Genomic DNA, 22,806 nt, shown 5'->3' with positions numbered 1-22,806 from the left:
CATTGAAAAGTGTATATCTAAAACTGTTGCAATGAAAATTTTAATAAGGTTTTACTGCACCAACTGTAGCTTCCCCTGGCAAGAAATGACTTATTGTATGTAAACTAGAAGCAAAGACAAAAAAATTCAAAAATGTTCTGTAAACTATCGCTTTGTTTATGAAGGTTTTTTCCCCTTTGCTATAAACTAAATTTGCACTCAATGGTTGCAAGCCTACAAATATCTTCTTTGGGGAGGTGTTATATTTAAAATCTTCTGTAGATAACATTTTCTTGCTAGTCAAGATTATGAGCCTTACGTTCAGTATATCTTTCAGAGAAACTGAAGCCTACTTTTTTTTAAGTTTATTTATTTATTTTGAGAGAGGCAAAGACAGCGTGAGTGGGAGAGAGGCAGAGAGAGGGAGACAGAATCCCAAGCAGGCTCTGCACTGTCAGCAGGAGCCCAATGCAGGGCTCGAACTCATGAAACCGTGAGATCGTGACCTAAGCTGAAACTGAGAGTCGGGCGCTTAACCAACTGAGCTACCCAGCTGCCCCTGAAGCCTACTTTTAAGATAGTGCTGATAGCCACAGAGGGCCTCAGGAATAAGTGGTCCCTGCCATAGCAGTTCAGGAGGACATTTTCATCTTTTGAATGTCAACCCCACGGGGCCTCTGGCTTGTGTGAGTGGTCTAGCATTTTTACGTATCTCTTTTTTGAATCTTCAGAGCCAGTCTTACTCCCTCTCAGAAGGTAGTCAACATTTGCCCAAAGGGGACATCCAACCCTCGGCAGCCGTGAAGCCTCTCAGCCACGCACCAGGGAATGGAGAGCCAGAGGCCCAACAGCCTGTAAGCACTGATTTTCCCTCCAAATCATAGGTATGACTGGGCTCTCTCGTGGGCCCAGTATTATCACCAATGACTTGTCACAGTGGATCCTCCACAATCCTCTGGCCTGAAAATGTCATCATCAGGCATTACTTCCAAGCAAAGAAATCTTTCCCCACACAAACAAATGTCTGTTTCAATGTTTGTAGCTAATGTAAAAATGTAATCTAGGAGCCCAGTTTCCATTCCCATCGGTGTCCCCTTAATAGTGCCTTCCAATGGAGAGCATGGTGCTATAGTATGGCCAGTAGGACATTTTAGAAAATACTAATGGAATTTAACATTGCACAAGGAATGAATATGTTCTAAGACTGTGTTTCAAAATAAGTAAATGCAAAACCTTTTTGGACAGAAAACCGTCCTGGTAATGACTTGAATTGCTCGTATTAGAAAGTTACTTGAACATGTACAAGCTTCCAACTATAATGCTGGTAGTTTTGAAGCAGTTACATAACCAAAACAAATATGTAAAATTAAATACTAGTAAAATACAAGTTGCTAATGTGCAAATAAATGCATGTTATTGATTTAGCATAACAGACCATGTTATTTTGCCGGGATTAAATGACTACACTCAATGTTAAAACGGTCCTGATGGCTATAATGTGGTTTCTTCTGTGTTGCAGCATGTCTAAAATATGATGTGGTGCATGATTTCTTAGTTCTACTATTATGTTTCTCTATCCAAAACTGAGAAACTTTTGTTTGTAAGACTCCCTATAAAACAATCGGGGCTTCTCTTGGCTAAAATGTGTGATTTTTGTATTAAACCTCCCTCTGTTCTCTGTTCTTTTATCATTCGCTTGCAACAATTAAAATATGGCTATTCGGCATATACACATTCATAAATAGAAACACAAATGCAGGCGTTGAAATCATGTGCTAGCCTCGGTCATCCTAATGACTCAATATGCTTTATATTTAGTTTTTAAGTTATTACCAGCAGTAAATACATATTTTAAAAGCCTACTAGGAAAGTTACAAAGTCCCAAGGATATGTCCACAGACCAGGATGCACAGACAGATGCTTGACAAACAATACTCCAAAGCCAGTAGGATATTGGCCAGGAAATTACATTTTCCAAGGTGCTGTGATACAGAGGGCTTCCTAGCCAATTCTGAGAATTGAAAATTTACTTTTTTGTTTTGCGCTTTCCCCCAATCCCTTTGCCATCATTAATGATTCTTTTCAACTGAAGACATCGTGTTTGTGACTAACCTATTTGGAGCAGTAATAATCGCGATTACTATCATTTGCTAATCAAGCAATATTCAGAGTTTGCTTAGCCTAGAGGACATGACCTTGTGCTCAGTGAGCTTTGTGCATAGACAGAAAAATAAGATCCACAGGAAAATCTGCTCAGATTTAGCTAGATGACTCTTCTCTTGTGTGGGTTGTTTTCAGAAGAATCGCTATCTGGAAGAAAATAGAAAATTGAAATCAATAGTGAAATCCCTTCACCATTGGAGTGTGGCTGTGGCGTATGGGCAGAGCAATAGGGAGGGAGCCATGGACAAACTCAAGAGGACACATGATTTCTGGAAAATTATTTTCAAGGCACTAGGCACGACTTGCCTTGCTACTCCAAGTGTGGTCTCTGGACTAGGAGTAGCATCTACATGGCCTGGGTGCTTGTTAGAAATGCAGAACCCAAAGCTCCTGAAGACCTACCGAATCAGATCTGCGTTTTAGCAAGATCGTCAAGTGATTCTTATGCACAGTACAGTCTGAGAAGCACTAAACTGGGGAATGAGTGCTCACAGTTGGCCGCACATTGGAATCACCGGGGGAGTTTTAAAAAACACCGAAGCCTGAGTTCTACCCCCAGAGAGTCTGAATTACTTGGTCTGGTGGTTGGCCTGGGCACTGGGATTTGCAAATGCTCCCCAGGTGGTTCCAAACGTGCAGCTGTGTTTGAGAAACGCGGAACTGGAGCATAACACTATTCTTACAAGAACAGAGCAGCATACCGCCAATGAAAGCAGGTGTCATTATAAATGTCCATAAGTGAAAACCGACTGGTAAATGTTAGAACATCTGCTCAGCGATCTGCCACGGTGTTTGTGAGCATGCCACATTTTATGACTTGCTTGTGCCAATATTTAGCCAATGTAAATATTGTCTAAAATGGAAAACAGTTTGGGACTTGGAGCAGATGAACAGGCAAGCTCCGAGGCAGGTGGATTAGGAACACCCAGGAGCCACACACGAGGTGGGAATAGGTCCAGATGCCTGGGAAAAGAAGGTAGGCTCTGGAGGGAAGTAAAAATGTGACTGGGAGTTTGGGATAACGTAAGTATGGCTTTAACCGAGAGTGTGCATTGAAGTGTGATTCTCAAACCCTAAAGAAACCACGAAAGAAACTAAGACCACACAGTCCTACCTCTCCCATCAGGAAATCATTTATCCCCCCAAATTAGTCCTGAACACCACCGTGGGTATAGAAGGAAACAAAAAGGGCCTCTGATGTCAAAACAGGACATGCACTAAAGCATACCTTCTTCCTTTAAAAACAAGCCTCCCACTCAAAGTTGGCTGCATTTGAGACACAATCACACACAATGTTGGCTTTAGGGGTTTCTTGTCTCTGGAAGATAAAAAGCAGTCATTTGAAAGTCATTTAAATTTTTTTTAACGTTTATTTATTTTTGAGACAGAGAGAGACAGAGCATGAATGGGGGAGGGGCAGAGAGAGAGGGAGACACAGAATCTGAAACAGGCTCCAGGCTCTGAGCTGTCAGCACAGAGCCCGACGCGGGGCTCGAACTCATGAACTGTAACATCATGACCTGAGCCAAAGTCGGCCGCTTAACCGACTGAGCCACCCAGGCGCCCACATTTTAAAGTCATTTAAAGGTGGGGGTAAAGTTTGCCAAGGACAAATATACCAATGGAAGGAAGAACTTGCAAACTGAAAAACTGACACAAGAGCTTTAACGCTGTAGGAGCCTGGGCGGGGCGGTTGGCCACTTGGTGTAGGGGATGGAATCTAGCAGATGCTTGCCCTGCTGTACAGCAGCCAGAACTCAAATTCCCAGTGATGGCGGGCATAACTGGAGGCTTCAAGGGGGCCTTCTGGAAGGATGATGAGGATAACTGACATTTCTCAAGCGCTTGCTAGACTATGAGCTGCTCTGGGAGCCCGGGCTGTGTGCATGAACTCTGAGCCCTTGACTCTACCAAGTCCCCCATGTACACGTGTCCTTTTGGTCCTTTGGTCCACACATCTCTGTGAGGGAGACAGGATTATTATCCCCTTTGCAATCTGGGGAAAGTGAAGCATGGAGAGATGAGGTAATTTGACCACGGAGAGGTGAAGCATGGATTTGGATTTAGGTAGAAATTCTTCACATTATACCAACTAGATGCTAACCTACTGGGATTTCTAAATCTGTTGAAGTGGACCATTATCTCCTCTTTACCCCCGATCCTGAGCTTCCTCCTCTTCCCCTAGATCTGATGCTCCCCTTTAGTGTTTCCATGCTACTCTGTGTACAATGTCATCACTCCCCTCCCACAGGATTTTAGAACTAGCTGTTCACACATCCTCCCCAGACTGGACTGATGGCTCACTGGGGCTAGGACAGTGTCTTGTTCATCTCTGTATCCCCATTACTGACACAAACCCTAGCACATAGCAAATGCTCAATAAACGTGTGATCAACTCATCAGTTCATTATGTTTTATGGGAAAGGCTTACTCAAGCCAATGTTTTACTCATTTGGAGTCCAAATCCCTATGACCAGTTACACCCCCCGCCCCGACCAATGTGTGAGTAAGGTTCTCCTGTATCTGTACTTTTTAAAAACTCCACAACTAATTTCTAATGTACCCAAAGTTGAGAACTATGGGTCTTATGTCATGTGTTCCTCTAGTGCAGGGATGTGCCCAAATGTGGCCCTCAGGCCATCACTGGAATAACCTAGGATCTGTTAGGAATGCAAATTATCAGGCCCCACTCCAGATCTATGGAATCAGAACCTCTGGGGCGAAGGCCCAGCAACTGCACCTGAACAAGCCTTCCGGGTGATTCTGATGTACACTCAAGTTTGAAAATCAGTGTTGAGGGGCACCTGGGTGGCTCAATCAGTTAAGCATCTGACTCTTGATTTTGGCTCAGGTCATATCTCACAGCTCATGAGATCGAGCCCCACATTGGGCTCTGTGCTGATAGTGTGGGGCCTTCTTGGGAATCTCTCTCTCTCTCTCTCTCTCTCTCTCTCTCTCTCTCTCTGCCCCTCCCCCGCTCCTCACTCCTTCTCAAAATAAATACATAAACTTTGGGGAAAAAAAGAAAGGAAGAAAATCAACTTTGAAGCAAAAGTCTCTCACAGGCGTAGGCTGGAGCTGTGCCCCAGCTTTGAACCATTCCCATCACTCAGCCTGCAGAGATGCCCGGATGATGGCTTTTAAAGCCTACTTAGTCCCACACCCTCCTCCAGGGCCTTTGACACCAAAAGCAGTCCAGGGAACTGCCCCATTCTGCCCCTTCCACTGACCCCAGGCTGCAGTCTCTCCCACAATTCATCCTAGCGCTGCATGGAGAAAAGTAAGCTCGAGTCCCTCTGCCAACAGAGGAAGGAAACCACTCTTCATCCTCGTTATCAGTTCAACACATTTTTTTTTTTAAAGAAACTCCCATGAGCCAGGTGCTGTTTGAGGCACCACTGATAAAAAGAGGAATAAAAGAGCACAGTCCATGCCCTCTGAATGGCTCACAGTCTAGCAAGGGAGGCAAACAAGTAAACAATTACAACGATGTGCAACGAATGCACTAATAGAAACACGTCCAAAACTTAGGGGAGAGAGTGATTCTGTGTGGGAGGAAGGAGTGGGAGAGGCTTCCTAAGGTGCAGAAGGGCAATCTTTATGGTGCCAGAGTACGTGCAGAGAGGTACAAGAAGCCTCTTGCCCTGCAGAGCACTGAATCCGTCAAACATCACCTGCCTGTGCAGCTGCTAGCCCCTCCCCCTGGCCGGGAGCTTCTGCAGGGCCCGCACTGCCACCGCTCATCAGGGCTCCATCACTGGGGCTTGACACATAACAGGCGCACCACGCATATTTTTGATAGATCACTGATCAGGGAGCAGCGACTCGGATGCACAGGGGCGTCCTAAAGGCCCTTGTTTGCTATGCAAAGTGTATTGGTATCCTAGGGCTAATATGCAAAGGACCACAAACTGGGTGGCTGAAAGCAATGGAAATGTATTCTTTCAACGTTCTGGTGTCTAGGGATTTAAAATCAAGGTGTTAGCAGGGCCACCGTTTCCTCTGAAGACTGTAGGAAAGAATTCTTTCTTGCCTCTTTCAGCCTCTGGTGGCCCCAGGCATTGCAGTCCTTGGCTCAGGGCAGGAGAGTCCCAATCTCATGTTCCCATGTTCCCATGGCCCTCCCCTCTACTTCTCTTCTTCTAAGGACCCCAGTCACTGGATTTAGGACCCATTCTAAATCCAGGATGATCTCACCCATGATTCTTAACTAATTACATCAGCAAAAACTCTATTTCCAAGCAAGGTCACGTTCTGAGGTTCCAAGTAGACACGCATTTGGGGAGCATACTATTCAACCTACTACACCAAGGAAATTGGGTTTTTTTTGCTTTAGGCCAGTAGTGTTTTCTAAACGACATACATCAGATTCCTTTGGAAGGTTTGTTTAAACAGAGAGCTGGGCCCTATCTGCAGAGTGTCTGATTCAGTAGAGCAAGGCCCCAAATTTTACATTTCTCACAAGTTACCTGATGATGCTAATGCTGCTGGTCCAGGGGCTACACTTTGAGAACTAGTATCTTAGGCAATAGAGGAGCCATAACTAATCTCAGACAAGGGAATGACAAGGTCAGAGATGCACTTTGGATGGACCATGCTAGAAGAAGCTAGTAGAGAAAGTTTTGGAGAGATTCCTGACCAAAGGCAAATGAAACACTTAGGAGGCAGTAGCCCTGGAGAAAGATGATGAGCCTGTGTTCCCAACTTAAACAGTGGCAGTGGGATCAGAGAGAAGAGGACTGATGGGAAGGTCAAATAGATGTAACTGGCTAAGTGGACAGGTAGGTGAGGGACAAGGAGGACTACAGAGTGATTCGGGTACCTGGCTTATGTACCCAGATGAATGGCGTGCGTCCTGGGGATAGAACAAACTGGAAGTTTGCTCAATGCGAGGATGAATTTGGCTTTGGGATCTGCTGAGTTTGAGATATCCATGGGACACCTGGGTTTAACACCTAGCGGGTAGCTGGATCTGAAACTCAAGAGAGAAGGCTGCACTTGAGGTAATTTGAGGAGTCCAAATTCATAGTTGTTTTGTTTTCAAGTCAGTATGTGAGTACAAGTAGTAGACTACAAGACGAAGAGTGGCTTAAGTAACAAAGACATTTAATTATTAGCCTTCACACGAAGTCTGAGAGGAGGGGATTCCAGTGTTGGTTGAGTGGTTCAGTCACATCATTAAGGACACATGCCATGTCTACCTTTCCATTCTGCCACCCTTGATGTGTTTGCAGCAGCTCCCCTCATGGGTACAAGATAGTGGTCTATGTTTAAGTTCATGATCACACGCGATAGGATCACAAGTAAGAGGGAAGGGGACAGAGAAAAAAGTACGTTTCTTCTTACCACTCCCCTAGCACTGAGAATAATCTTTTTGGAAAGCCCCCAAGCAGGCATCACATCCCATCTCATTAGTCAGAGTTGGTCAAAAGCCTGTCCCTAGACCAATCACTGGCCGAGGGGAAGAGGACAGCCATGAATCGTGATTCATCCCTGGGGCTGGAGATATCATCTTGTCAACTAGCACGTTCTTCCTCAATCTCACTCTCTCGCTCTCTCTCCTTCTTTCTACATGTTGGGCTCATTCTCTCCCACTGAAAATGAACCTTTTCTTTTTCCCCAGTGGTGTGGGAAGCAAAAGTTGTTGGTGAGAGGGAGGCATGGCCACAGATAGTTTGGGCACCACAGAGAAGGCCATGGCCTCACGTAGCTCCACGTTAACAACATCAAGGAAAAGAGGGGTTTTTTTCCCCCCCTAAGTTTCTATAGCATGTCAGGGAAAAATTCTGTTTGACTTGGGTCATGTACCTAATCCTTGAACTGCCACCGTGGCAGAGGTTGGCTTTACCAATCCTTGGGGCTTGGGGATATTGCTTTATCATATTGCTTTCTTATAACTATGATTTTTATTAATATTACTACTGCTGTGTCTGCTGCCATATTGGATGGACTGAAATAGAAAGGGAATGATGACTCAAAGATAAGATAGAAAGGCAGTCAAATAATTCACCCTTCCTGTAATGGGGGTTTGGATGGTTGTGGTGGAAATGAAAAGGAAGATTAAAATGTTTAAAAGAATTTTAAAGAAGTAATTAATAGGATTGGATCCAATGCATATTTAAACTCTTACCAGGGGAAAGAATAACATTCATTGTTTTGATTCTGTTGGAGACAGAAATTTGCTCAAAGCAAATTTAGCTATTTTACCTTGTTTCCTTTTTAGCAAATCAAAACTTGTCCACATACTGTTGGCTATGCCTTTTACACAGCACCATTCAATGCTGTAATGACCCAGCTCAGCCCCCAGTATTTTCTCTTTCCAATTCCGTCTACCCACTTATCGTTGACTCTTGAGGACCCCAGAGTACACTTGCTTCTTTTTTTCCTGCAAGCAATGAATCCCAAGTTTATACTCTCATTGAATTGGCAGAAAAACGGCCTTTGGCAATAGAAGAAGGAAATGGACAGTTCTTTTCTAATGAGAAAAGTGCTTCATTTTTCATAACTCTTGAAGGCATGGTTCCTTTCATGGTTGAGGAATGACCATCATCTCCCCACAATCACCTTATCCTCCAAGTTCACTTTCATTGATGCAATACAGCAGTAATTGGATATCTGGAGGTTTAACACTCTTTAGAGGTCTCTGACTCCCAAAACAATCTGTGGACAACCTCAAAGCAGTCACTTTCCCCCAGGATGCAATCTTGTTTCCATACAGGGCATGTAATTCTACCTCTAGTAGAAGCTCTAAGCTGTCCAGCCCACCACAATACTAAAGGGCCCCTAAGAATGAGTCAGCTGAGGCTGCCTGATGAGGCCCCTTCCAGCTGAGGCTCTGAAGCCTACAACTGTGATGCAGACAAAGAACAGAGGATGATGACAGGATGATGACCAACTTTAAGTCAGATTCTTCCTCCTAGTTACCTAGTTACCTTTCAGATTTGTCATCTAGTTTCTTTGAAATAAAATTAAAGGAAGAAAGACATCATGGTCCACTTCTAATCCTCCCTTTTATGTAAGCACAGCAATTTGCTCTTTGTCACTGGGGACCTTGCCTTTGTCAGTACCTATGTGCCATTTGCACCAGAAGCCCAGCCTTCTCAAGACCTTTTAAAGAAACATGTTTATAGCATTGTTGCAGTCATTAGGCCAGGGTGGTAGACACTCATCATGTTAGATCTTGGCACTACTGATATTGGAACCAGAAAATTCTTCTGTGAGGGGATGTTCTGTGCCTTATATGATGGTTTAGAGGAATCGCTGATCTCTAGGATTAGAGATCAGTAGCACTCCCTTACTTATGACTACAAAAAATGTCTCTAGATACTGCCAAATGTCCCCAGAGAGACAGAATTGCTTCTGAGACACAGACCTTAGGGAAAGCAAGGCAATAGGGCAGGAGATGACCCCATAATGTCTTTATCTGACTGAACTTCTACCTGCAACCATGTATTCCTGCCCCTCTGGCCTAGATATTCCCTCACACTGATTGCCTTTCTTATCACAGGGTAGAGCCAACCCATCTTCAAGATTGACCCTTGTCCTCCTGATAGTGACAACAGCAGGCGAGGGGCAGCGGTTTCCCCCTAAAAGACTGTTAATCCATAAGTAACTCTGATGGCCAGAGTGAGAAAGGCTTCTCTACAGAAATATCCAGCATTGAGGCCGTTGAGCTGAGCAAAGTTTTCCTGCCCAGATGAGCAGTGCTCAATGAAAAGTCACTGACTGAAACAATCATGAGTCCATTTGTTCACCTCTCCTCTGAGTGTAGTCCCTGAAAGGACTGCCCCATATAATCTCCCTATATCAGAGCTCAGTGCATGGTGGGCCAGTCACATTGTTTGTACTTCTGAATATATTGTCAGTACCTTCAGAAATGATGGTGCCCACCACCTTAGGGCGCTAGATGTTGGAGAGTCTTAAGGTCAGATCTCCTTAAGGTCAGGTCCCCACCTTCTAGTCACCTTTTGATAGGTGACCAACTCAAGGTATCACACCAACTCAATGCATAATGCCAACTCAACTCACACTAACTCAATGTATAACACAGAAAGCATAGCCTGAGAAAGTTTGTCTTTCTGGAAAATGATCTAACAATATCAATCTTCATTAAAAGTGTTCTCAAAATGCCAACATATAGATAATCCCACGTTTAGAAGACAGGTCATTTATTTTAACCTGAAAAGTTTCACTCATTTTTCAAGAATACACAGTCAGCATACATATGTAAATCATATCAAGATCTGATTCAAGTGGATGTTTTTTCTATTTTCAGACTTATTTGCCAAATGATGCAAATATTCCTATCCATTTAGAATGATGGCCAAACACATATTTCATACATGTCACTGTTTTTAAAATTTTTTTAAATGTTTATTTATTTTGAGAGAAAGACAGACAGCATGAACAGAGGAGGGATAGAGAGACACACAAAATCCAAAGCAGGCTCCAAGCGCTGAGCTGTCAACACAGCCCTGATGTGGGGCTTGAACCCACAAACTATGAGATTATGACCTGAGTCGAAGTCAGACGCTTAACCGACTGAGCCACCAAGGTGCCCCTCGTATGTGTCACTTTAAAATTGCATCTCTGAAAGGATAGATCAATAGTGTAACAGTTCTATGTGTTCTTATCACCTTTTAAGGTTAGCCTGAATTCTCAGGCTTCCTACACACTGACTGGCTATCCTGTCGACCTCCTCGATTAACAGATCTCTGAAAGGGTCCAAGTGGGCAGACGGTCTAAGAATGGAGGAATCAGCTTTGCTGTGACCATGGAGAATGCTAATAGAACAATAAGTACATGGTGAAATACCAAATACTCTTATACAATTGAAACTGTGTTTAAATAGACCCCACAGAGTACAATGCAATATATATATTTTTTCTAATTAGTAGTCTCCTTTTTGCTCTATAAGCATTTAAGTAGATTTTGATTTAAAACAACAACAAAAAAGCAAGATTTAAAAAAAAAAAGTCAAATGTATTGTTCCAAGGAAACCATGCCTAAGAAACAATCAACTTAATGAAACAATATGCCACTATCACCCAAGATTCATGTTTAAAGATGTGAATGGCCCCTCTGTTGTGTTTCAAATTGCCCATCAATGTCTACTAAACATGCCCGTGGAAATGTTGCCAGAATCTTTCTGTTTCTGAATTCATGAATAGTACAATACTTTGCATTCATGCTAATTAGTTTCAAAGTACAAATGAGTAACCAGTGAGAGGTAAAAGAACATTGTCCTGAGAGGGAGGGCTCCAGATTTTTTCATAAGCAAGTAAGTGACCCTGTGCAGATGGCTCAACAATTAGGCCTCAGTTTACCTGTAAAATGAGGGGACTGGATACATTCAATGTTTCCCAAACTTCAGATTTAAATATGACTTTCATGAATGTTGCCAAACACATATGCTGTCTATGCTGCTAATAGCTCTATTATCTCTTTTCTTTAAATTCACTCATTTTTTGACATAAAAAAATAATCTTAAAAAGAAACTATGTTAGTATCATAAATGGAAAATCAATTATCAGTTGATATAAATGTGGATAACTAAATGAAGGCAAAAAGACTATATTAAATTCTAACTAAATACTACTGCCAGCTGAAGGCTCAGATTCTGTCATCTGTTTTCTGATTAAAAAAATCTATTTGCATAAAGAAGAGAAGGGGTTGGGAAAATAATTATCTCAGCCTTTGTGTGCCACACAACCTCTGTTACAACTATTCAACTCTGCCACTGAAGTGTGAAAGCAGCCTTTGACTAAATGTATATGAGTAGGTTGGCTATGTTCCAGTAAAACTTTATTTATAAAAACAGATGATGGGCCAGAATTTGACCATAGCCCATAGTTTGCCAATCTCTGGGTTGAAAGAGTGTGAAAGACATACTATCACGAGGCAAAGAATGACTCAATATGATGAACGGAGAGAGAATTTTAAAAAGAATTCCTTTTTCAGTTGAAAGTCCAACAGGCTTTAATACATTCAGTGTTCCATGTCACCCATTTTGAAAACCCTGGGTTGAATTTCTACCCTCAGAATCTATGATAAACCTCTTCCCTTTATCTTTTGCTCCTTTAACAAAGGCTAGGATTTCTTATTTGTGTAAAGCCTCAGCACATTTTTAAGTTGTCTTTCTGATTCATTGGGATGTCAATGGGAAAGTTTCTAATTTCTGTCAGACCAGTGGGTCTTAACCCTGGTTTCACGTTGGAATTATCTAGTAAGTTTTGCAAATACTTACATCAGAGATTCTGATTTAATAGGATCAGGTTGGGACTCAGTCATTTGTCTATTTTAAAAAATCTCAGGGCGCCTGGGTAGCTCAGTCTGTTGAGTGTCTGACTCTTGATTTCAGCTCAGGTTATGATCATAGGGTCATGGAATTGAACCCCACATCAGGTTCCACACTGAACATGGAACCTGCTTAAGATTCTCTCTCTCTCTCTCTCTCTCTCTCTGTCCCCTCCGCTGCTTTCTCTCTCTCTCTCAAATAATTAAAAAAAAAAAAACTATCTCAAATGATCTTGATGTGTATCCAGGGTTGAAAAGCTATCCATCTGTGTTCAGGGCATCTTCCTCAGAGTCCACTATTTCCTCCATAGGTCTTAAGTCTAAGAGCATCAAATTCTATTTAGCTCAAACTATTCCAGACCTAAAAGCCTTAGGCATTCACTTCCATTTGTGTTTCTTGTTAAGCCTCCAGGTGAGGTCCAGTTGAGCTCTCCCGGGTGTCCTGGTTAAGTTTACTGTTCCTTTTATCATTCTCTCTGCTTCATTACCCTAGGAGGCTTGACATCATTATCAGTTCAAGATGTCTAACTGGATAACTCCACTCTCCCCCTCTTCTGTCCCCGCTCTTGCCACTGACCCCTGACATTGATACAAACTAGAGTGAGGCCAGGATGCAAAGGAAAAGAGATGTGGCATATTCTGTAACATACAAAGGAAGAAGATTCTTCCGCCTCTAGAAGGGAAGAGAAATACCCTATAGCTGCAGAGAATTCAAATGAGCTTCCATCAATATGTAAACATTTACCAAGTGCCTATAATGTGCCAGGCATTATGGTAGGTGCTGGATATGACAAGGAATATGACATGGTTCTTGGTTCCAAGAGGTTTACAATCTAGGGAGGGAGATAAATTAGTGAATAAATATAATAATGTATCTTAAGAAGATCTGATAGATGTCTCTAGAATGGAGTATAAGCACAAAAAAGAAACTGGTGTGCCAGAAAATGTTTCACAACCAGCTCTTGGGGCAGGGGAGGACAAAAACCCAATTTGTGCCATGAGCCAATTTCCATAGTATGAATATGAAATCACAGCTGATTTCAAGTTACCAACATGACCTCACTGAACACAGAGTTGGGAAGAGATGCACACAATTGTCTCTTGAAAGCTTGCAAAGTCAGCTCCAGCTTGGGTGACCAACCATCCTGATTAGCCTGGAACCATCACGTCTCAGCACTGAAAATCTCACATCCTAGGAAACCCTGAGTCTTGGGCAATCAGTTGGCGACCTTAGGCCCAACTGGCAGAAAGTCCTCAATCTTTCCCAAGAGGGTCATAAGTGGTTTCAGAGAGGAGATATAGCTTCAGCAAATTCCCTTAAGTAGATACATTCTCCACTGTTGCCAGTGGACTCAACAGTGGGCAACCAGGTGTTTAAGAAATGGAGGAGCATGAGGCCCGTCAACCCCCAAACCCCTTGGCCCTCTGAGGACTCGGGAAGTTACAGTGAGGAGCCTGCTTGCAGTACCCCTCCTCTTCTTCCCCCACTGAACATTCATGGACCCTTCCTAATAAGGTAAATCTGCAGTCAGTGTGCCTAGATTCCTGCAGGTAGGGAGAAATGAAATTTTACCTATGAAAACATGTGACAGTTTATCAGGCTGGAAAGCAGTCACCCCTAAGAATAAACATGCTGGAAACCTTGGTCATCCTGCTGGCCTCATGCTTTTCTGTCTTCAGACTGCCTCTGCTAAATTTCAACCCCTTGGCACACCACAGTCCCTTAGCTATGATCTCTCTACTACTCAAAGGGCAAGATGTTTTAGTAAACAGGGAACAGGAAGGTTTGAGGTAAGATGGGGAAGGAGGAAGAAAAGGAGGAGGTGTCCTGACAGCCTGCTAGAGAAGGGCAGAAAAGCCAATTTCTCCCCTGCCAGCTCTGGATCATCATAATAAAATCTCCCTGCCCAGAACCCTCACAATATATTTTCATATGGCTTTGTTGAGATATAATTGACATACAACATCACATAAATATAAGGTAAACAGTGTGTTGATGTGAGACACTTATATATTGCAAAATGATTACCACTATAACCTTAGCTAATGCCTGCATTATGCATAACTACCATTTCTTTTTGTGGTAAGAACATTTAAGATCTACTCTCTTAGTAATTTTCAAGTATATAGTACAGTATTATTACCATAATCACCATGCTGTACATTAGGCTCCCAGAATGTATTCATTTTATAACTGGAAATTTGTACACTTTGATCAACATCTCCCCTCTCCCCCACCCCCATTCTAGTCTCTGTTTCTGTAAGTTGGCTTGATATTCATTTTGTGTGTAAGTGTAAGTGTGTGTGTGTGTGTGTGTGTGTGTGTGTGCGCACCACGTCTTCTTTATCCATTCATCTGTTGATGGACACTTAGGTTATTTCCCTGTATTGGCTATTGTGAATAATGCTATAATGAATCACATTGTCTTATTTCATCTTCCCAAGATTTTGCTACATAGGTATTAGTCTTAGTTCACAAATGAAAAGCAGAACACATGATTCCATTTGACTCAAAAAGATACTGAGAGCAGAATTTGACAACAGTGCCTTTCCTACACATATGCTCTGCTCACAGGGAGAGGCTATCCATTTTGCCTTGCAAATAGTGGTAGCTGGCCTTCATTTTCCACTTCACTTCCTACTGTCTCATCAAGAACATTTCTTGATCTCACAGCTATGCAAGGGGTCCTTGGCTTCCCTGATCAGTGGACAAATCACAGGTCTTAGCTGGCGTATCTATAAAATACTAGCATTCTGAGGGTTGGACTGAGATTTTCTACCATTAAATTTAAAAATAATAATTTTGAGAGAGACAAAAAAATTAGTTAATGAGAAGCCAATGGTGGAATTTCTAGATCCAGATTGTGTAGGTTTGAATTCCATCAGTTAGTAACTGTGTGATTCAGATAACTTATTAACCTTTCTGTTTCTTGGTTTTCTCAACTGCAAAATAGGAGGTAATAATGCTTACCTCATAGGGTTTTTGTGAGGATTAAGTTGTTTGGGCCAGTGCCTGGCACATAGTAAGTGCTTTGTATTTTGCTGTCATTCTCATTTTTAAGTGTTAATCCCTTAAATTTCTCTTCAACGCTTGGCCCAGCTTACTACTTATCTGTTAAGTACAAAATGGTTTCTGATTTAGGACAAAATTATGTAATCAGTTATTTTAAAGGTGCCACACAAAGCAACATGTCAGGGGCTCATTCAACACTCCATAGGAATCAGGTCAAGATGGAAGGAAGTAATAAAAATAACACTGAACACTCACCATGTGCCCAGCTTCCCGCCAAGTATGTTTGATGCATATCCTTGTAACAACCCCCAAGACCTTGTTATCTTTCAGATGGAAAAGAGACGCTTAGAAAGGGTAAGGAGAGAAAAATAGCATCATGCCAGGTTCAAGGGTAGACATCTTTGGGGGGATGGATACCAATGTGACCATGAAGAAGTCTCTTTCCCGAACTGGACCTCAGTTTCCCTAACTCTCTAACGACTAAAATCTATGCAGGTTTAGCCCAAATCACCAGCACTGGCTCAAGGTACCATTAACTAGCAGGGGCAACGGTCACTGCTTATGTTGGGCAGAATTCAGGCATGTCTGAGGCTCTCCCCGGCACAACCCTTGCCTGCCTCCACCTTGCTCCTGTTTAAAATGCCCAGGCCACCACCTGGTTCTAATCCTGGCTCTCATTTTTAACCTCCTCAGCCTCCTCCTGATTTCATGTTGGCTCCAAAAGCAACACCATTGAGATCAGTGTAACAATGAGCCCTCTGCTCTCCAGCGCTTCCTGAGAGTCCTCCTGTCTCAGAGCCTGGATACCAAGCAACCACTTTCAAATATTTACCGAGCAAATTCAGCAAGCCAGGGCTTCTGGGGAACTGCACTGGAAAGAGCAAACAAAATGCCACTCCCGTTACATTTTGATAATACTTCAGGGCTTACAAATGACCCCTACATCCTTATGTCACTGAGCACCTCCTACGTGCCACCAACCAAGTGCTCACTGTAACCTGGCACTACATCCCCAACACGACTGCATCCAAACCTCACGCTGCCCATGCACAGGTGCACCTCGACTTTAAACCTGAGACAACAAAGGCTCAGAGAGATGGGTCAGCTTGCCTGGGGCGCGGGTCGTACAACCGGTAAGGAGCAAAGCATAACTGAACGCTGTAGGTCCCACTCCCAAGTCCACATTACATCGTTGTGTATTGTTTAGATCAATCATGTCCGTTCCGCAGTAGTTCAGTGGCAGGTCACCCCTCCTTATTTGTGTACATATGTATGTATGTACGTATATATGTGTGTATGTACATACGTATGTATTATGCTTGCCTAACTCATATTTCATGAACGAGCACAAATGTCAACTTCTCCCTAAAAATTCCCCTTCTTCCTTTCAGCGATTTGCACCCAACATGCATGCCCCATTATAAACGGAATTGTCATTGATCTGCTTGCATGTTTACTTCCCTGGGGACAAGACCTGCACTTCATTGATCAAGTCCCCCTCACCAGGGCAGTGCTGGCCCCACAGCAGACCCTCACTACTTGTCTGTTGAAGGAAGGGGAGGGAGGAAAAAAAGAGGCGGAAAGAAGAAGGAAGCGGGCAGAGAAGAGGAACCATTCAGAGGAGATTCTAATTTGCCTATGGCATATTGCTTTTTAATTAATTCCCATGTCTCTCGTGAGAAGTATATTCTTATTTCCCAGTCTTGATGCTCTTCAAATACATCAGGTCACCAGGACTGATGAGTGGGAGTGGCCTTAAATAGGAGTGCGCTTAAGGCTGGGTCCTGGAACATCCTGGTTACCACATAATACATAGCAACAGTCTGCCAATCATATCCCTCAGCTAAATTTTCACAAACTCCATCCCCAGAGTTTGCTGCAAGCTAGAGGAAGATTTTCTTAAAATGTTCCCTTTGATCCCAAGAGTTAAGCTTTCCTTGACCTGGACCAGGAGAGAAGCCTTTGGTCGGCTGTCTGTGTCACCACTCTGGCCCTTGTGGCTGGTGGGGCAGGGTAGGGGATGTGGTATCTGAATTGGTACAACAGCCAACCTCCCTCCTAGGCACTCGATGTGCTGAAGTTGGCCAGTCTCTGAGTCATTTCACAGAGTGGGTGTTTTCGGCATTCATTCTGCCTCCAGGCTCATAGCATCTCAGTTCATTTTGTATAACTCCTCCTTCCAGAAAAATGGATCATTCATTTCCTTGTTTAAGATGCAGGAACATGGAGACACAGAGAAGTGACAGGTAGACATGCTGGAAGGAAGGAAGCAAGCAAAAACAAGACGGAAAGTTCCCAGCTCATTTTTGCACCAGGCAGTGCCTCTTGTAGAGTTCATGGTATTCGCTCCCATTGTGAGCCTGACTGGTACGTTGGCAAGTGACCCCCCCGGGCTGTATCTCAGTGAGATCCTCACACCCCATGAGGTGCCAATTATCACACTAATCAAATGAGGCAGTTAACAAAATGTGGTGTTGGGTGTCATCCCAGGTCACCTGACTCCGTGCAGCCTGAATTGTGAACCACTTCACTGCCTGGTGTGAAATATGTGTCTGGAGCTTTAGATCCAAACTGCAGGTGATCAATGAAAAACCAGTCCTTAGAGTGCCATTTACAAGGTAGAAACCCTGTGAGCAGGAGACGGTTTCAAATATTCTAGAAGGTTCTTTGCTGATCTGCCTTCCATTATTAATCCTTTACATTTTTTTAAGAACATGCTCTCTGCTACGCTTCATTTAGATGTTTGGTATGAATGACTTCATTTAAATTCTCGTAAGAGACCTATGAGTGGACACTATTGTTGGCCACATTTTGCCATGACAAAACCACAGCACAGAGGGGCTCCCAAACTTGCCGAAGGTCACATGAGTAATAGCAATTATTCTGGGATTCAAATACAGTTTGGAGCACTGGAGATACATCTACATCTTACAATTTCAAGTTTGGAAGACATCTCTCAGATATAGAGAGATAGATAGATAGATAGATAGATAGATGTAAATCTTTCACACTTGTCAAGTGGAAATATGCAGAATTGAAAACCTAACCTCACTGTAAGGCAAAAAAACAAGAGATGGCCCAAAGAAGCAGAGGGAAAAATTAGCAGTTCTGTGGCTCCTTATCTATCTGGCCTTTGAAATGTTATCTCGCATAAGCCTCAAATCTTACAAGGCAGACATTGCCCCCATTTCACAGGTGAGGAAATGATCACTTAGAGGTTATTGGCTCAAGTTCACATGGCTGCTAAGGGATAGAACCACATTCAAACTTGGATTCATGTGGGCTCAAAGCCCAGACTTCTATAATCATTTTTATTAACATCTGACATCTTGTCTTTTTAATGTGTCCCTTGAGTGTCAGTGTAAATGCTGTTAAACAACAAATCAAAAGAAAACAAAAAAAGGAATGTTGTTCTGCCTCTATTTCGCCTAAAGTTGAAAGCAAGTGGAACATTGTGTATTTGCTCAAATCATCACAGTCCTATCTGTCCTCATACTGGAGTCCCCTGTACCCCCATTTTGTGCCTGACTCATATTCCTGCAGACCTGCTTTATGTGGAAGTTCTGCTCCATGGCCTCAGGTTTCAAAAATGAAATCTGATGGGCAAATGGGCCTGAGGTCCCCAAGTCAGCTGCCTGGATCACTAACAATGAACAATGAACGGTGGAATGTCCGCTCCGTATACATTCCAGAGAAGATGGTTACCCAGCTCATTAGAACAAGCCAAGGACACCCCTTGCATCAACACTGGGTGGCACTGATGAATAATATGTCCTTTGTGGAGGCAGTCCCAGCCACGCAGAGGGGGAAATTCCTAACAGCCTATTTTCTCGCCTCCCTCCCTGCCTTTAAATAAGTCCCATCATGTGATCTCTTTATTCTGACATCAAATAGCCTGCTGTTATGAGGAACAAGACTCTTTGGATTAGGAAAGATAACCAACATGGCTAAGAGTGGTCCTTAGAAGGAACCTACGAACTCCTAACTTCCACCTGCCTTGATGGCAGATTGAAGTGTGTCAGATGCAGACTTGTACACTAATTTTTTAAAGATGACATAAACGTATTGCCTTATAGTTCTATAGGTTGGAAGTCCAACAGGGTCTCACTAGCTCAATGCTGCATGTTCAGTTAAGCAAAAAAGAAAAAGTTGTCTCCACGTCATCTTTGCTCCTAACGTGTAGTTCAACATTCTCCCACTGCCCTCCCCACCCCCACCCCCCCAATATCACTGTTATTTGGGGACTAAATGACACTTCATCTTTTGGCCTTGGATAAACTAGGTATGTTCAGAGGGTCCCCCCCCCCTTTATTTTTGGCTCCTTTAACTCTATTTTTGTATCAAGGACCCACCTCACTAAAACAGTAAGGGGACGAAGGACGGAAGTGTCTCTTCATACTTGACAGAACGAGTCTACCCCTGGCTCCCCCGCAGCCATCACCTGGCCAGGGGATCTTAAGCAAGTCTCCACAGGGCTTCTGCAAGTCCTGGCTGCATCTCTGTGCAACTGAGGAAAAAATGTGTCTCTCTGGGGGAGAAGCAGCCCTGCTGGCTTAGCAAATGTAATCCCAGCTGGACTCCAGCCCCCCTGCCCCTCAGCCAGGGCACAACCTCCCTAGCTATTCACAGAGCCCTGTGCCTCTGTTTCAATTTACGTGAGGTGGGGCAAATATAAGTGTCCCACCAGATTCTTTGCCCTGATGAGGCTCAAATGACATCAGAACGGTTTATGAACAGCTTATTAAGAGGAGATGTGTGCTGCTCTGGTTCAATGGCACCTCACTCCCCGAACCTTCCACAAAATCCTTCTAATGAAAAGCAAAGACACCATTCACTCTTCTGAGATTGCCATTTGCCACTCTCCCACACTCGGAGAACTTGATCAACAGGCAGGACGGGCTCCATAGTGTCAGCCTGTGCAGGTGCACAGACCCAGCACTCAGAAAGGCCTCGCGCTTGCTTTAACGCTCTGATGTCACCATCTTGAAGTTCTAAATCCATTTGGAACAAGGACCCTACATTTTTATTTTGCATCGAGCCCTGAAAATTCTGTCGATGGTCCTGCCAGCAAGCCTTCAGTGGCACCAGATAGCTTTCTCACACCACACAAGAGATTTGGAAAGAAAAAAATGCTGCACATAAAGGCCCCCATCCTACTTAGAGCACGAGGCAGGATGGTGCATGGGACTGAGAGCATGGGCTTTAGGAGGCAAACCATGCTGGGCTTGCCTATATCCCGCAAGTGTTCAGACACCTTCCTTACTTAACCTGCCTGATGTCCTTCTCTGTAAGTTTAGACTCCTAATGGCTACTCTTCCGGGTTAATAATGAAGAAAGGTCTGTAAACGAAGAAATTGTCTGGCATGTGGCAGGTGCTCAAGAGATGTAAGTCCCCTTCCCAGCATGCTTCAGAAAGAGATACTTCAAGATGGGCTGTGCAATGGAGGGATCCCATAAGGCAGAGAGATGACTGGCGGCCCTAGAAGATCCCTTTGGCTCTAGGATTACACAAATCTCTATTAAGAAAGGCCTAGAAGTCAGCCCTCTTCTATTCTGTGGATATTACTCAGAACACTTTTGGTTGCAAGGGCAGAAACCCAACTTACTAACTTCGAGAAAGTCGTAGTTTATTAATGAAAATGGGAAGAGCTAGGAAACAGGCATTGCTGCGTCCGAGGATTTATACAGTGGTATTCAGTATCTCTTTCTCTCTCCATATTTCCACTCTTTTTGTCTCTGCCTTGCTTCACTCTGAACTCATGTCCCTTCGTGCAGAGGATAAAATGGCAACCAGCAGGCCTAGACTCACTCTTTCAGCTGAACAAGCCCAGTCAGAAGACATCTCTTTCTCTCTCTATCTCAATATCAACCAAAGAAAAGACTCTGATACTGCTTGGATTATACTCCTACTCCTGAACCAGTCACAGTTGCCAGAGTGGCAGGGTTTGTGCCCACCCAAGGGCGGGACAAGGAGGCTCAAGCCTCATGACTGACAGCCCCCGTGAAAACACATAAAATGGGGGAAAGGGAAGCCCCCCACCAAAGGAATAGCAATGCCAGACAAATAAGTACAATATGTCTACTGTGCTTTATGTGGTTTATTATGCCTTCCCAATGGGGGCCAAGGAAAACGAAAGGCGGGAGAGGGGAATTGGGTAGGTGGTGTAGACAGTAGCATGATCACTCCTTCATTGAAGGGTGGGAAATAAGTGACACGTGTCATCAAAGATAATCTCTGTGAGGAAAGGGAAAGAATTGCAAAAACACAGGGTAGGTTCAAAGCTAATAGTTGTGTCACTGCAATTAACCTCACACCTTTAAATTTTTAATAGTGATGCATTTATTTTTATGTTGCTTTTGTTTCGGCAACCAATATTGTTTTTTTCCATTTTAGTGCTAATAGAAAATTTCCTTTTAAAAATAACTTTAAGTAAAACCCAGCTAAGTCAGCTGAAAGAAAAATTGTAAGCAGATAATAATAACATAGACTTAGGTAGCTGTGGACAAATTAGTGCATCTATTATACCAATGACTGAAGTAAAAGGAGAAGCCCTAACTTGGTATACGAACAGAACTTTCTCTCCCCGAGGAACAGTAAAAACCAGTAACTCTGCTATTTCTGGTCGGTAGGTGTCTCTGGCAAACTAAATGTTATGTCTCTCGTTGTGTGGATGGCAAAGCTTTAGCCCAGGTCACCAAATGGATGGATCTGTCATAAAATCTTAGAACCCTCAGCTTCTGCCTGCCAACACTTACTCCCTAGACACACTTGTGTCTCACGACAAGAGGGTAGAACCAGCATTCCAGGACATTGGCCCACTGTATTATTCTCTGTTTCAGAGGCAGTCACACAAAGGTAGGCTTGATGTCCAAATGTCTCAACCCAGAGATGGCCAGGCTGATTGTCCTTATGAACAGAGAGGCCCATTCTCAGTGGTCATCCAAGGCCAGCTGGCTCCAAGGAGTACCAGTCGTCTCTCTGGGGCCAGAGTTTCCCAAGCTGATTTCCGCATGTACCTATGTATAAAGTGGCAGCTGGTCCCTCATTTGGATGACTTCTTCATCTTCTAAATAGCTGCCAACATCAGCCAGAGATAATTCAAGAATGCCCATATTGTCCAGTCCACTCACCTTTTCAATTATTTTCTCCAGGCCAAAGCGAGAAGTCATCAAGGTTTTGATGTGGATCAGGATGCCAAAATGCTGAACAAAGCCTGCAAAGGAATGGGTATGGAATCTATTTTGTTTTTAAATTTACTTTTGAAGTTGATTATATTTGATCTCTTGTCCAACTTTCCCATGATCTTAGGAAGATGACCTCCCACTGATCTTGTACATTCCGAACTAACCCAAGT

General features: G+C 43.4%; 1 protein-coding gene and 1 long non-coding RNA gene across 4 annotated transcripts in view; one reads left to right on the top strand and one right to left on the bottom strand.

Annotated features, from left to right (window-relative positions):
* Nucleotides 1–22,806, top strand: part of ANXA13 (annexin A13) — a 50,945-nt gene that overhangs the window by 771 nt on the left and 27,368 nt on the right. The window contains exons 2-3 of one of the 3 annotated variants that reach the window (XM_019459906.2): nt 711–833; nt 22,604–22,679. In XM_019459906.2, the coding sequence (XP_019315451.1) occupies nt 711–833; nt 22,604–22,679 (199 nt within the window). Of the gene's footprint in view, nt 1–710; nt 864–22,603; nt 22,680–22,806 lie in introns of those variants that run through there. The other 2 variants (XM_019459908.2, XM_019459907.2) reach the window with 2 other exon arrangements.
* On the bottom strand, nt 827–22,667 carry LOC109273183 (uncharacterized). The gene is made up of 3 exons (XR_002082889.2): nt 22,583–22,667; nt 3,371–3,460; nt 827–2,289 (listed from the first exon to the last, which is right to left on the bottom strand). It is a non-coding gene; the product is annotated as an uncharacterized LOC109273183 (long non-coding RNA).

This window comes from Panthera pardus, unplaced genomic scaffold, assembly GCF_024362965.1.
Source record: "Panthera pardus isolate Hobbes unplaced genomic scaffold, ASM2436296v1 HiC_scaffold_7, whole genome shotgun sequence".
NCBI classification, from domain to species: domain Eukaryota; kingdom Metazoa; phylum Chordata; class Mammalia; order Carnivora; family Felidae; genus Panthera; species Panthera pardus.
The sequence above is the reverse complement of the archived record's forward strand: the minus strand, read 5'-3'. Positions and strand labels throughout refer to the sequence as shown.